The 16333-nt window shown below is 40.2% G+C and overlaps 1 protein-coding gene across 4 annotated transcripts in view; it reads right to left on the bottom strand.

Annotated features, from left to right (window-relative positions):
* Positions 1-5161: 5161 nt before the first annotated feature.
* arid3a (AT-rich interactive domain 3A) overlaps positions 5162-16333 on the bottom strand; it is a 28282-nt gene continuing 17110 nt past the window's right edge. For all 4 annotated transcript variants that reach the window (XM_029254565.1, XM_029254564.1, XM_029254563.1 and 1 more), the window contains exons 5-10: positions 9574-9646; positions 8271-8454; positions 7897-8144; positions 7193-7474; positions 5885-5974; positions 5162-5521 (exon numbers count right to left, since the gene is read on the bottom strand). In XM_029254565.1, the coding sequence (XP_029110398.1) occupies positions 5370-5521; positions 5885-5974; positions 7193-7474; positions 7897-8144; positions 8271-8454; positions 9574-9646 (1029 nt within the window). In that variant the 3' untranslated portion in view covers positions 5162-5369. The remainder of the gene's footprint in view (positions 5522-5884; positions 5975-7192; positions 7475-7896; positions 8145-8270; positions 8455-9573; positions 9647-16333) is intronic.

Consider the following 16333-nt stretch of genomic DNA (forward strand, 5'->3'; position numbering starts at 1 on the left):
AAGAAGGAAAAGAAAAAGCACATCCCACCTTTCTGATAATGATGGCACTAGTTAGCAACATTATTCATGAAAGAAACATCAGTAAAAAGAAATTCTCAAACTGATTAAATCTGTCTGCCATTTATTTTAAAATTCCATAGGATTTGCTGTATCTCAGCAACATTTACTGCAGTGTGAGCTTCACTTCACGGGGTGGCAGCCAGGAGTGGTGAGAAAACTACCCCCATACGACAAGACTAAAGTGACAAAGTCTCCAGTCAGCAGATTCCAAAATATCTCACACATGTTAGTGGAATAACCGAGACAAAAGGAGCTGCGCTCTAAAGCCTTTTCTATGAACTATGACAATGACAGGGAGAACATTCTTGTAATTCTGAAGAATTTGGCTGTAATCATTTGAGCTCAACAAATGTAGATCTACTATTAGAAAATATAGACACTATAGAGATTGATCATCTCATCTGACAGGACAGCTGAAGAAATGTAGATAACACCCAGCAAAGAACATAAGATATAGCACAGAATAAAAATTAAAAGCTGACTCCAAAAACCTCCAGATGAAACAGTGCTAACAATACCACTTACCACCTTTAAAAATACCAGATAAGTGCCACCCTTTATGACTGAATCAACACAAGAAAAGCTGTCATTTCAAACATTAAATACTAGCAAGTTGCTTTCCACTTGTTTAACACTCATTCAACAAAAGGAAGAGTCAATGCAACCCAGTTTTTGATAAGAAATCCATTTTCTATGATGTCCTCTAGGCTACAGAATCATAGCAGAGTGATACTGGGAACCAGTACACAGTCTTAACGCATCAAATACAGACAACCATAAGTGGAAAACAACTCACAGCTGAGATCAAAAAGGCTCCAGTAAATATAGTCATGAGGTATTCAGTGTTTTAATATCTCCTGATAAATGTTATAAGGCAAAATAGCTTTTTCCCTGAGAATGCTAAATAAACTATACAGTACACATTTTTAAATTGCTTGTGATTTACTGAAATTTAAACAACAGCTTTGACTTTTGTACTTTCATGAGTAGATGTTTAAGAATATTACACCCTAATGACTTCATAGAAAAAGAGCAGCAATGTGTCAGAAGTTAGAATGTCTCCCCAAAGGCCAGGAGGTTGTGAGGTCAATATGAAGAACAGTGCTGACCTGAGCATTGAGACTGATTGCCATTCACCCTTCCCCCATCTTCTTACCAAAACATACCACTACATAAATATCCGTCTCACAGTGAACAATATTACTATCCGTAAAGGCCTTTAGACATTTAGAATGCGCAACGGAAGTTAATTTGTCTGAGACCAAAGGCAGGGAACATATAAAATGCCATTAACATGCACTTATGTGGTACCTAAGACTTTTCACAAGACAGTAATTACCTACCATAGCAGAAAAACATTGCTAAAGGAGCATCACAAGGACAAAAGAACATACATATACCACCATACATTACTGAATCTTGAGGCCCACAGCTGTATTTATATTTTTAAAAAAAATTAAAAAAAAAATTTAAAGAAAAAAAACCCACTTTTTGACAAAATCTTAAAGCTGAACTGCAAACATCATGTAAAATGGGAGGCTCAAAAGATAAACAAACTCAGGTCTCCCAAGCTTACATTGAGCTCATACCAGCAGCACATCATAAAATCTAGTTTACCTCGCAATTCTCACAACAGGACTTTTGTAGCAAACCCTGGGGAGAAAAACAGTAAATGAAATGCAGCCACAGGCATTCGCAAACAAATGCAGTCAAGCTTAAATTTATACGTTTATATAGTCTTCAGACTTGTACCAATGGCTTGGATTTTCTCAGATATTGCAGAACAGTCATTAATATTTAATGACCTTCAACGGCTTTACGTATTTTGAGTGTAGAGACATCAGCGAAAAATGGAATGGCGCCAGTATTTAGGAAATTGCTCATGTTTCAATTGTGTGTAAACACAAAGATATGAGCAGTGCCAGAGGAATTATCAAAACAAGGTAAATGGTAGACAAGCACTTCACTAAGTACGCTTACTAGGTACGCACTAGTTTGTGGAGGTGGAGGCAAAGAAAGATTACTCCGGGTGGGGAAAAGCATGCATTGGTGCTGTGAAGAGAAAAGTTTTAAAAATATATTTACATTTACGGTACATTTAATATTGCCCAAAGCTTGGTTTAAGAGTTGGAAAAGAATATGTTATGCGTTAACATGCAAAAAAAAAAAAAAAAAAATTAAAATTTTTTTCTTAAAAGAAAATAGCAAAATAAAGCACAGAATGAGGAAAAACAAGACAGGCCACATATATTCATTTTATATTTTCTTTATCTTTTTGTCCTATTGCAATCAGTTCTTGAACTTTGGCAAAACAATGTCATTTAAACAATCCAGAACAACCAGTTCATACGCTCTGCTAATGTGCAAGTCAGATGTATACAAGTTCTAACCAGATATTGCTTGAACATACAAAGAGCCTTTACCATCCCCTTTAAGCCAAATACTCAAATACCCTCCACCAGGAAACAATAATTTCTGTTAGGTGCCGTCAATGTCAACTCAAGGCAACTATGGACAGTTGTCCTGAAAATCATCCGGTCCTCCACCAACCTTGAAGGCTAAGACTTGAAAACAGAAATTAACACACAGGGTTCAAGGAATTGCCCCTTTAAATAATTCTGATCTATGAGGGGGGGGGGGCATATTTACCACAACAGTTTACATTCTCAGTATTTAATTAATTAATTCTTTAATCCTTGTTTCATATATCAAACTAGAAAATTCCATTCATGCAGTCATGTATATGTGGTAATCAGTTACAATGAATGTCAATAACAATTCCGTGTTCTACAAATATAAGTTTATAGACACCAGATAAAGCGGATCAGTTATGCTAAGATGGAGTAGAATGGCTTGTTAACCATTCTAACAAACCATTTCTCTACTTTCGGTACAGTCTTGTAGGTCAACAGATTCTATTAAGTGGGTGCTGCAGCAAACCTACATTCACAGCAACATTTATTATGCTTATACTAAAGAAAAGTGAGATACAAAGCTGAGCATTCAAAGGCTCTTCCTAATGTAACATGAGTTAACAGCTTATTAAATTTGCATTGTATTCAAATATATTTCCTAAGAATGTAAAAATTCCATAGAATGGGGGAGTATCAGAGACCAGTGAATCAGTAAAAAGTTTACCACATCTTTATTGCACCACCAGGATTGTTGTCCACATTACTACAAGTAGATAGCAATGCTGTCTGATAGGTAGTGTTGTGGGCCTATCAAATGAAGTACAGGAAAGTTGAGGTATTTCAAGAGTTGCAATAAAAACACTTTGCTGTAACAGTGTAACCAGAGGGTCCCTAATGTATGAATCTGCGACATCTGCTTATAAACTGAAATTAGTGTGCTAGTGCAGAGGTGTAGCACTTGGAAAATGCCAAGAGTTAGAGCAATCTTCTGTAGCAAATATAAAAATATTTGAATGGTTAGTACAAGCACGAGCGTGCACACACTGCAAAGCAGAAAAATACGTGACACCACGAAACCCTAAGCCATTGGATTTACTAATATACGAAATCTAAATCCATCACATTGGATAAAATAAATACAGTCGGAAAAAAATATTTTTGTAACCATACTGCTAAATAGTTTTATTTTCTCACATATGGGGCATACACTTCTCCTGGTGCTGGTTACTGCTGTGGCGCAAGACCTGAGTTGTTTGAAACACACATGCCTTAACATTAAAACTGGCTCCTGTGGAGACAAAGAGCAAATCCTGAAGCTTCTGAGCAAGAAAAACATTGCAGGGTAGCCAACAAACAGTAGTGCCAGATGAATAATACAGACCGATGTTCTAAACATGGCACAAAGCTGGGAATGTCAGACCAGAAGCAGTCTTTCGGCACTTCACATAAGATTGAGTTATTTGCATAATAGGTCTACATAAATGCCTGAGAGTTGCTGGACTGCCAGTGTTCTGAACCACCCAAGAAGCTCCACAATTACCTGATAGCAACTCACGCATAACCTGAATTTTCACCCCTCCCCCAATAAACAAAGCTTGCCCCTCCGCTGCATAAATTAGCTTGTAAAAAAAATCTGAATGCATGTGCATGATCACAGACTTTTGACTACATCCCTCATCCTCCCTCTCACTTACGAGACAGAATCGCTTTTTCCTCTGCTGCAATGCAGTTTTTTGAACACAGAGCTGCACATACTGCAGGGGGGGAGGAGGGAAAAAAAAAAAAAACCCAACCACCCTGAGAAGGAAGGATGCCTCTGTTCATCCAACACACAGAGACTCCTGGTCAGCTGTAACCCCATTTAAAGGCAATGGTATCAGTTACTTGAACCAGTTAAAGTCAAGCTGTGAATATACGCTCCTATAGCATGGGGAGTCTAGAGGTATTGCTCTATATATACACACACACACACACACACACACACACATACTGCAATAATGGCACTTGACTCCATTAACAAGTAACGGGAAACAATGACAGAAATTATAGACCGGACTGCTGCTGTAAATTTATGTTAATATGTTGCTAATAAACTAAAGGATAATCTAACACCAGAAGGAAGATCAAAATCAGACACAGTACACAATACAAAAAAAAAAAAAAATCCTAATCGAAAAAGCACTTTAGGTAAGCAAACAATACATTGCATTATCTGTTGATGTTCATTTGGAAAAGGAAGGCCTCTGTCTGAAGCATGGCTACAGTCATGTACCAACTGTTTCTCAAACATTGCATCCCATTTAAATCCATAATATAATCTGAAAACAGGTTTGAGAAGAAACTTGAGGTTACGACGGTGCTCTTTTATGCCCTGAAGAAATAACATATACTCTAATCCATCATTTAAAGAATAAAATAGTATGTATATACACATTTTAACTCTAAATATACGTTTTGCAATGACCATGTTTATAATAAACATTCGTATGAAAGAAAAAAAAAAAAAAAAAAAAAAAAAATTTCCTCATCTGAAGAGAAGCTTCATTGTCAGTAGATGTGTGAAATTGTTTAAACAGTTCATAAAACCATATATTGATTTATTTTTCCTTTTGTTCTCAGGTAATCTGTACAGTTATGAAAGTAATATGAAGAAATAAGTTATTCACAAGATGTCCATATACCTCTATTATATACTGGCTCTTCAGAAACATTTTGGTTGCTGAATAGACAAAAAAAAGTTCTCCAAAAAGTTCCAACAAAACAATGGTGCTAAGAAAACCTGAGATAGTGTATTTGAATTTTCATTTCTATTTGTCCTTTTTGGTGCAGGCTAAAGAGAAAATGAGGTTGCTTTTTGGCTTTAGTTAGCTTTAGAAAGGGACAGGTCAGAGGCTGTTAAGGCGATGGGTTGGTGGAAGAGGATGAGGTAGGTGTGTTGGGCACTGGCTGGGACCCGCCTCGCCCACCAGATGTTTTGCTGTTGTTGGGACCTGATGATCCAGATGGTCCTGATGCGGCTGACCCTGTGGCCTGAGCAAATAGCACCCCTGAAAGAAATTGCATAATAGTGAAAGCCTGTAAAACACACAATGCTTCTGTTAGGGTACAATTCAAAATCCTTTTTGAAAATCAACTCGGGCCACTTAAGATTACGAAATGTTAATCTGATTTAGATGGCTTAAAAAGAGGCAGTTCTGCTTTGACATGACAAAAATGCAGAACTGTCTATCCATAAACATAAAAGGAAAAAAAAGAGATTGGGTGGTTTCAATTTCCATGCATTCTAGCCATGAACAGAATCTAAATTTACACTGTATGAGAAGTGAAAAACCTTGCAGTCTAAAAGGATAAATATGATGTAGTTAAATATCTTTTTTATGTATTACAAGACATCGGCAAGGGATCCCTACCAGTGTAGATGACACCGTTGAGTTCCACAGACATGCTGATGCTGTTCATACCATTGTTGCTGAGGTTGAGGGCAGAGTCTTGTCTACAGTCTGTGGAATGGAGGTGGGGGTCACAGATCATCACTACAATGACACAAGCTGCCCAATTGGAAGAAGTGATAGAGCAGGGAGAAAAGCTACAAAAACTTAGACTTAAGCAGTTTTGTGAAAATTATAATTCTTCTTTTAGCCACTAAAGCCACCCTTTGTCAAGCTCATTCAAATAATTGCAGGATAGAAAAGATGTGGGGGGGGGGGGGGGGGGGGGGGTGCATAGTTTAAAAAAAATTAAAATTACTCATAACTTAAAAAAAAGACCATGAACATGTCAAGCTAAGAAAAGCACGAAAGGTCACAAAAAAGTTCAAACTAAAAGCATCCCAATTAGCAAGAAAAAAGAAGAAAAAAAAAATGGTTATTACACTCATCACCTACAACTGATTTCCTCACAGTGGTATGAGCTTCAGGAGTTTTACTTGCTCTCAGTTCTCCGAAATGCTGCATTCCGAAAAACATTCTTTTGAAATGTGTCATGTCAAAATCCCCCACCTGTGCAACCCTGCCCACAAAACTGATAACCAAATATAGTAATTTTGCAGGCTGTCCTACATTTACACAAGACCTGGGGACTCCCCTGGCATTGAGAAGAAATATCTCTTCTCATTTACATGCAGTTTGAATGGACTGTGTGATGTGATATTGATGTGCTATATGCAGGTGATTCTCTGTGTGAGCTCTGTTCAGCTCTTATGTTGTAGTGTTCACCATGCAGAGTCACAGTTAACACTACTTTTCTAGAGCAATTCAGGACAAGTATCTTGCACAAGGGTACTATAGCAGGAGACTGGATTGGAACCTGCAACTTCCATGTCCAGAGACAGCTGCTGTAACCCCTACACCACCTGCTGCCAACTCATGACCCCCCTATGGTCTGCAGCTAATGGCTAAACTTGGGCATGATACAAAGAAGTGAAGGGCAGTCAGATATACACTGAGCTATGACCAAGGTAGTACATACACTATGCTGCTGCAACAAGCAGTGAAAGACTGGGCAGACATCTCATCCCAAATGAAGCTCAGCAGTGCCACATTGGTTGGCAGTGTAGTAGCTGTAGAGAACATCTTGCTTTGGCCATTTATGTCCTTCTATACACCAACAGATGTGCAGCTAAATTACTGAGAACACAGTTACAATTTCCAGAGTTTTGTATTCCAGTATATTCAATGAAATATTACTTTATTATCGGTCTCCTGGGCCAGAGGCCTTACCTTGATTGCTGATACGAATGTTCATGGGCATCTGTGCAGTCATAGACAGCAGGTTGTGCTGCAGTGCCCTCTGCAGGAGCCGCTGGTGCTCCTCGGCTGGCAAGGCCATTTTCTTCTCAGGAGGCTCGCCCGTCTCCAACTTGTCCCTCAGTTGCTCCAGGGCTGCCACCTGGGCCACCATTGCTGCCTGGGCTACTGCAGCCTGAGCTGCCACTACAGAGTGACCAACCAGAGCACCGGGCACCCGGCCCCCGGCTGACTGGGCCTGACCGCTTTCGTCTTCTACAAAAGAGCAGAAATGGCATGGAGATATCATAATGCATGGTATTCCTGCGCTGCCCTTCAAAAAGCAAGTAGCAGTACCTCCAATTTCAAGGAAGAACTTTTCCATCCAAAACATGTTTTTCGGAGTGATGAACTTGTCAGTACATTCGGAGGAGGTCAACTTTATTGTTAGCATCAAAAATTCTCAACATTCTGGAGCAAGTGCAGGAAATCCTGCATCTGAAGGCCCAGAGCTGTTTCTGGGTCTGTCGTCTTACAAACCATTAATCACTTAATTTGACACAACCAGTTACTGTAGGAGACCATATGCTCCTTGTGGTTAGAGATTTAAAGAATCTGCAGGTTCCCAGCCTGGTAGAAACAGAATTTCAACCTCTGATACAAAAAGATTTACCTTTATACCCCTGTCACCTTCTCACCTTTCTTGATTTTCTGAATCGGAGTTAGTGGTACCCCATTGGTCCCCACTGCCACACCCATGGTTGGCATGGTAAGCTTGGGTGAGGACAGCATGGTTGGAGTGCCATTGGGGGAGTAAGTGAAGAGCGAGCTACCAAACCCCTGCCGACGGCCCTCTCGTCTGTTGCTGTCGATGGCTGCCTGGAGCTCGGTGGGGTTGCTGAGGCCCCGTTTTTCACATTCATAAGGGTACAAGTACTTCATGTATCTGACAGATACAAGAACTTATTTTACAGGATATCAGTCACAGGACTACCATTTACTCTTTCTACTGTTACATATAATGACAAATTCATAAACAGAGAACTCCTTCCTCTTTAGTCCAGTTACTCACTGTGTCCTGAGGGTGAATGCAGCACTGGTGATTGAGGTAGGCAGATTGAGTCCTTTAGTGATCTCCCTCCACAGCTTCTTATTGATGACCTCCACCAGGCCTCCCTTCTCTGTCACCAGCTGGTACAGCATATAAAGGTCTAGGACTTGCTTGGCCATGATGGGAATCCTGTTCACTGGGGTCCCTTACAGAAGCAAAGAGGAGGTCATGTGAATTTTTACATCCTTCCATAATCCAATCCATACTTCCTCAAACCTCAGAAGTTTGAATGACAGATGTTATGATTAGTTACTCAATTTCCCCTTCATTGTCTCTATAATTATCTCAACTCAATGGATTTTATACTGGGTACAAAGTTATTTTCTAAGGAGGGGAAAAAAAAAAAAAAAAAAAAAAAAAAAAAAAAAAAAAAAACTTCACATTATTCAAAACATGCAACTTAAAAAAATAACCCTAATTAGTACTTGTTTTAAACAGGGAAACTCTGGAGGAGCAGAAGGTCTGGATGTAGGTAGTTTATTGTGCAGCTGCAGACAGAGTATAAGATCTAGGTGCTTCCTTCTGCAGTCTGCAGGGGGCAGTACCTCACATTTATAACACTGGGTAGTGTAACAAATTGTTGAGTACAGCGACCCACTCCTGAATTTGGTTCCAGTGGAACTAGAACTAGAGCAAAAGGGACTGAAGGCCACATATTAGGACTTTGTGAAAAAGAGCATTTCAGGGAAAGGTTGGTTATTCAAATGATACAAAATGACATACAGCAGCTTACACAAACCATTAACCGGAAATGTTAACTTCAGATAATTCTCGAGTGCAGGTTATTAACAGAAAAACGTTCTTTGAGAATAGAAATGTCCAAAAGTAGCAGGTTTTTTGCTGAGTAATTTCAATATATAGGAAACTACAACAACAAAAGTGTTCCTTTTCAAAAGTAAGACATTGATGATTTGCGTTTTGCCCATTTGGAAGAAGTGATACAGCAGGCAAATACAGTGTGTGTAAATTCAGTGAACAAAATAAATTGTTTACCGCCTATGAATTATGTTCTGTAAAAATTGCATGTCTTGTGAATTTGACTTGCTATAAAGTTTCAGAAAAAAAATTCACCAACAGGGAGGAGAAAAAAAAAAAAAAAAAAAAAAAAAAAAAAAAAAAAAAGCTGATTATATTTAGGATGAGCCTTCCTTGGGGGGGTCATGCAGGATCAACCCATGACCTGCAGCCATGAAAGTCTAATCCTGGGAACGGGGGGGGTGAACCACCATATTACTGTCCTCATGATAGCGAACCCAGAGCCTACCTCTCTGTTGCATGAAGCTGAAGAGGTCATCCAGAAATTCTTTTCTGTTGGGGTCTCCATCCAATTCATAGAGCTGTTAGTTTTTAAAAAAAAAAAAAAAAAAAGCTGTGTCAGCAATCAAATCAACAGGATCTGAGCTCTGACTTTACGTTAGTAAACAGGGTTGATGTTTTGAGACACATAGAGGGAGGAGAACTTTTGTGGTTCTTGAGTGCCACTGTGGATTAAGAAGAACCAAAAAAAAAAAAAAAGCCAGGGACATTTGTTGAGGACGTGGCTGCGTAACTGAAGCCTCTGCAGGGTGTGTCTTCTTTTACACCAAGCTTCTCACCACTCTTGACTTTTGTTTGCCAGACAGACAAAAATGTGTGGCAGGATCAATTTTCATGATAAACAACCACAGACAGAACTTGTATGAAAAACAAACATCTCTGAAAGTCATTTAAAATACACAACCTTGTTGTTTCCATGGCTAAACGGTGTGAAAATAAGAGAGGAGAGAAAGGGGGGGAAGGAAGAAATAAATGACTGAATGAATGAATGAATGAATAAAATGAAAACTTTGATGTCTGGTCAACTGGCACCAAAGCAGAGATAATAGCTCCTTACAAATTCAATCTCTGAGAAAGGTAAATCTGGGAGAGGGGGGGGAAAAAAAAGTTTCTCTGTTTGACAGGCTCATACTGCAGCCACAAGATGGCCATTCCCTTTGTGCCATTTAGGACTCATTAGTGACGGGAAGCAGCCTTAAGATCTTATTATCCAAGGCACAGGGGGCAGTTAGTGGGGGATGGGGAAGGAGGGGCAGTAATGTGGAGCTGGGGGGCAAGTAGAGTCTTAATTACAGGATGTATGCATATCTGAGGAGTGCCATGCTGCAAATCTTTTAAATGGCTCCCCTCAGTCTCTCTCCCAGTTTCTAATGGAACCCCTTTCTCCTGCTTCCTCCTTGTCCATGACGGTTCAGTCGTCACCTTCCTTTCGCCTCTACCCTCCTGCCAGTCCTGAACTCCCCCTTGTGTCCAAATGTAGCTCACCACAACCCAGAAACACAGCTTGACTTTAGTACTGAAACTGGAGGCTTTGAAAAACCAAAGAATGAGCAACCAGTAAAATAAACATAAAATATTGTTCAAATACAGAAACCAAGAATATACAAAGGATAAATTGGTGAATAAGGTCTGTGGGCTGATAACACTACATAGAGTTCATTGGAAATCACTTTGGAGAAAGTCTGCTAAATAAATAGATGTAAATGTAAATGCAAATGCAAGACAATGCACTGGTTCCCTCTTGGTTATCAAGTCTTAAACTTTGCTGTGTTTTTTAAATTTATAGCTTACAGGTTGGCATTCTGATGTGTAGCAGCAAGAGAAATGAAAGCAAATAACTTCTGGGTGTGAAGTCAAGGGTGTGTCTGAGCGTACCACTTGTGGAAGTGGAAATAACCCGCTGTTAAGATAAATTTTTTTTTTCCAGATTATCAGCAATTGGTAAACGGAAGATCGACCCAAACAATGGCAAAAATGAAGGTACAAACGTAACTAAACAGTCCAGTCCTCTCCACTCATCTCATTGTGTTCATTAACTGGCTCCTTCTTGTTCTTATTCCTGGATACATCTTCATCTCTGCTTCAAGAACCTCTGAGACCCCCAGTGCTGCTCCCACCCCCATCCCCAAACCCACCTCCAACCCCTGTCTAAGTAGAACACATCTGCTTATCTGCTTAACTGGGTGGGGAATTCTAGGTTTTTTGCATGGAGTAAAATAAAAAGCACACATGCTAATAAGGCATCTCCTTGCGATACTTCTTTTTAAAATTCAGGCAGATACACAATGCATGCATTGTGAAAGGTGCAATGCTGTATTATGTAAAGAATTTAAGAGCTCAAGTTCATTAAATTTTACAATAGAAACAAAACACATTTGTGTTTGACATCTGCTGAAGTCCTTTTTCCCTACGACTTTAGGGGGAGGGGTAGTCATCTGCCCTCCATTCTTCACTGTCAATGCATCTCAAACAGTGGCTCTTGCCAAGCCAGCTTTAACATCCACCCAGAATATATGAAGAAAAACTGCATCACAATGTTGACAACTGACACTTTTTTTTAAATGACTACCAGTTTCAATAAAATCCATCTTATTTCAAAAACTGCCACGTCCTGAGCAAGTCATCTGGAGCCTAGGTTTCAATGAAATGTTGAGGTATTCAGAATATCTTGATACTTACTGCAAAAACCATTTTCTATCATACAAAAGCAATAGAAACATGCAGTTCAAATGGCTTCCAAAATCTACCAGCAACAAAGCCCCAGTATGTAATTAATAAGCCTGTTTCCCTTAAAAGAGCATTTAATTTTGTTACAGCTGTATGAACGTAAACAGGGTGCGGTGGTGCAGCGGGCTTGGCCGGGTCCTGTTCCACAGTGGGTCTGGTGTTAAAGTCCCGCTTGGGGTGCCTTGCAACAGGCTGGTGTCCCGCCCTGGGCGTGTCCCCTCCCCTTTCAGCCTTATGCCCTCTGTTGCCGGGTTGGGCTCCGGCCCGGGCTCCGGCTCACTGCGACCCCGCCTGGGACAAGCAGCTTCAACAAATTGTGTGTGTGTGTGTGTGTATATATATATGCATGTACATACAAGCCATATTTACATGAGACATAGCAAATGAGGGCATGATACTTCAATTTCACATGCTATGGTAAAACTGCAGCAGCGCCCAGCAAACTGTGCCATCGGCTTAGCAACTGAACCCCAACTCAAACTAGGGTGCAAGAGCACACCTGTGTGCGCTTACATACACATATAGCATGAACTCCCCTCACACTAAAATGCTGCCCCATCATTTAACATCTGCCAGTCACTTCCCAATCAAAGCTAGCAGCCTTAAGAAGGCCATGATGTAATCTGGCAGAAAGACTGGACAGGACAATCAGTGCATTAGTCAGAAGATAAAACCTTTTAAAATACAGAAACAGTTAGCCTGGAATTTGTTAACTACACAACATTACATCTATTCTAAGAATACAAACACAGGTAAAGAAAACCCTCACACACCATCTTTGTGAAACTACTGTACAAGCCTCTTATTTGCATGGGTTTTATATACGCTGATCAGCTACAACATTAAAACCACTGAGAGGTGAAGTGAATAACTGATTATATCATTACGGCGGCACCTGTCAAGGGGTGGGATATATTAGGCAGCAAGTGAACAGTCAGTTCTTGAATGTGATGTGTGAGAAGTAGGAAAAATGGGCAAGCGTAAGGATCTGAGCGACTTTGACAAGGGCCAAATTGTGATGGCCAGAGGACTGGGTCAGAGCAACTCCAAAACAGCATGTCTTGTGGGGTGTTCTTGGTATGCAGTGGTAAGTACCTACCAAAAGTGGTCAAAGGAAGGACAACCACCCAAGACTGTCTGGTCAACAGAAGAGCACAAATTGCTGAAAACCTTAATACTGGCCATGACAGAAAGGTGTCAGAACACAACAGTGCATTGCAGCTTGCCGCATATGGGGCTGTGTGGCCACAGGTCAGTCAGAGTGCCCATGCTGACCCTTGTCCACCACTGAAAGAGCCTACAATGGGCACATGAGTGTCAGAATTAGGCCATGGAGCAATAGAAGAAGGTGGCCTTGTCTGGACGGGCAGGTGCTTGTGTCATTTACCTGAGGAAGAGATGGCAGCAGGATGTACTGTGGAAAGAAGGCAAGCCAGCAGAGGCAGTGTGATACTCTGGCCCATGTTCTGCTGGGAAACTGAATCCCGGCATTCATGTGGATGTTACTTTGACATGTACCACCTACCTAAAGATTGTTGCAGACCACGTACACCCCCTCACGGCAACAGTATTCCTTGATGACAGTGGCCTTATTCAGAGGGATAATGCACGCTGCCACACTGCAAAAATTGCTCAGGAATGGTTTGAGGAACATGACAGAGTTCAAGGTGCTGACTTGACCTCCAAATTTCTCAGATCTCAATCTGATAGCGCATTTGTGGGATGTACTGGAAAAACCAAGTCTGATCCATGGAGGCCCCACCTTGCAACTTACAGGACTTAAAGGATCTGCTGATAACTTCTTGGTGCCAGCTACTATAGGACACCTCCAGAGGTCTTGTGGAGTCCATACCTTATCACGTCAGAGCTGTTTTGGCAACATGAGGGGGACCTATGCGATATTAGGCAAGTGGATTTAATGTTTTGGTGGAGGGTTATAAGGTCTGGCATCTGATGCACACATTGGGATGACTTTCATTAAGAAAGTATTTTAAAAAAATTCAAATGCATTCAGAAGAATTCACCACCGTTAGATCTATCCCCCCCCCACCAAGTCATCTTAAAACAAGCCTTTGAAAACAATGGATTAATTTGGTTAACTACTCAGTTCCCTCATCTGAAAAGGCTTACTTCCTTTTCAGTAGTTAAACAAATAAATTAGTAAACAAATGATTTTTAAAATCACACCTGTAGTTGGTTTAAAAAAAAAAAAAAGATCAGTTAAATTCCCCATCTGAGTAACACCTGACATGTCATATGATGTCTTTAACGGCTAGAATTTCCCAGAATCAGACTTAAGACACCCATACACACAAAACTATTCAGGTACTCTGTCCTTTGTGAAAGTCTCACATTTGTAGAATCACTAGATGGATAGTCATGTTTTAGAGCAATGTATAAATTGTGCAAGATCCTGTTCTGGGGCAAACAAGTGCCATTTTAGCTGAGACAAAGTACTAATTTGGTTTGTAGCATCCATAAACATGTTTTGGCTTGATTGGACTTCAAATACTCATTGCAGAGTTGGGGCAATAGCTGTGGACAAAAGATCAGCCATGCTAAACTAAATTTACTTGAGGAAATTTTGTTGAACACAAGAAATGTTGAGCTGGAAAGGCTCTCAGAATAAAAATATATGCACCTTAATTTTTACATTTTCCTTCTGTATTTTTAATAACCAAATATGGAATTCAGAAACACTTCTACTCTGTAAACCTGTCAATATTTACTTTTTTTTTTTTTTTTTTTATTTAGCAGAAACTTTTCTCTAAAGCAACTTCCACTAAACTATGTAGTGTAATCAGCCCACACACCTCATTCACCACAGTGACTTACACTTCTAGATACACTACTTACAACAGGTCACTCATCCATACATCAGTGGAATACACTCTGTTACTCGCACACTATGAGTGAACCTGAACAGCATGTCTTTGGACTGTGGGAGGAAACCCACACAGACATGGGGAGAACATGCAAACTCCACATACACTGTGCAGGGATTGAACTCACGTCCTCTCGCACTACCCAGGTGCCGTGAGACAGCAGCATTATTCGCTGTGCCACGAGCAGCCAGCCCTAGGGTTTTATTTATATTCTCGGGTAGGAATTTCACTTCACTTTGTATATTAAGTTTAGTAAAATTCCTGAGAATATAAATAAAACTAGGGGGGGGGGTGCGGTGGCGCAGTGGGTTGAACCATGATCCTGCTCTCCGGTGGGTCTGGGGTTCGAGTCCCGCTTGGGGTGCCTTGCGACGGACTGGCGTCCCGTCCTGGGTGTGTCCCCTCCCCCTCCGGCCTTACGCCCTGTGTTGCCGAGTAGGCTCCGGTTCCCCGTGACCCCGTATGGGACAAGCGGTTCTGTGTGTGTGTGTGTGTGTGTGTGTGTGTGTGTGTGTGTGTGTGTGTGTGTGTGTGTGTGTGTAAATAAAACTCTACAAGCCTTCAAGTATGTACACATACATTTTCCTACATTCTTCTCTGTTGTCAGCACTGATGAACAGACAAAAGCACATTCAAAATGATCACAATGGTTTAATGTGAAGATCAGGAATTATGCATCAGCAGTGATTAATCATCTAAACTACAGTATTTGAGGTATACTATATCAGCCACAGTCATCAACAATGTCCAGGAGGAAATCAGGGCCTCTTTTGATGTTTAAAATTACACAGGAGTGTAATTTGCAGTGTACCATGTTTTATGAAACAAAACTTGTATGTACATAAGACTTCCAAAGACCTTAAAACTTGCACGTTGTATTATACAGATATGAATATTTTACACTGGCTGCACCAGACCAGTATAAAAATCTTCCCATTACCTTTTCTTTTTTGCAGAGGCAATGATGTTTGGCTAGTATTCATTATAGGCCCTGTATTTGTCCCATTTATTATTCTCAGAATGTCACAGATCTTGTCAGGACTGTATTATACTCAGACTGGGGTTCAGGCCCATGCAAAATATGAATGACAGCAATGTTCCTCCTTAATAAAGCTAACAGGATGCCAGCTTCCTCATTTTGTTTTGCCTACTTGCACCCAAGTATTATTTCTCAATTCAGTTTTGAAATATGTGCAACATAAAGGTCCAAATACGATTTTATCATGATTACAAATAAAAATCAGGAAGGAACCATAACATGTTGAAGTTTAAGGGAAGTGAAAAAATAATTACAACAGATAATCAAGGCTGAGGTCTTTGTAGAACTTCTACAGTCTCCAAGTAGTCGCAAAAATCAAGACAGGCATAACAAGTATTTTCTTTTTATTTTTGCTGAGATGTACGTCGCTTTGGAGAAAAGTATCTGCTAAATGAATAAATGCAAGTATGCTCCTGTTGTGTAAAAAAAAGCTCCACGCAGTTAGATTTAAGTTTCCCCTTTATGGAGGTCTAGTCTTTGAGATGCAAGGTCAAATTTAATCATATAAATAAAGCATTCAGCCAGGCTAACAGGATTTGGGGTGACCATGGATGGAG

This window comes from Scleropages formosus, chromosome 9, assembly GCF_900964775.1.
Source record: "Scleropages formosus chromosome 9, fSclFor1.1, whole genome shotgun sequence".
In the NCBI taxonomy this organism is placed as follows: Eukaryota; Metazoa; Chordata; class Actinopteri; order Osteoglossiformes; family Osteoglossidae; genus Scleropages; species Scleropages formosus.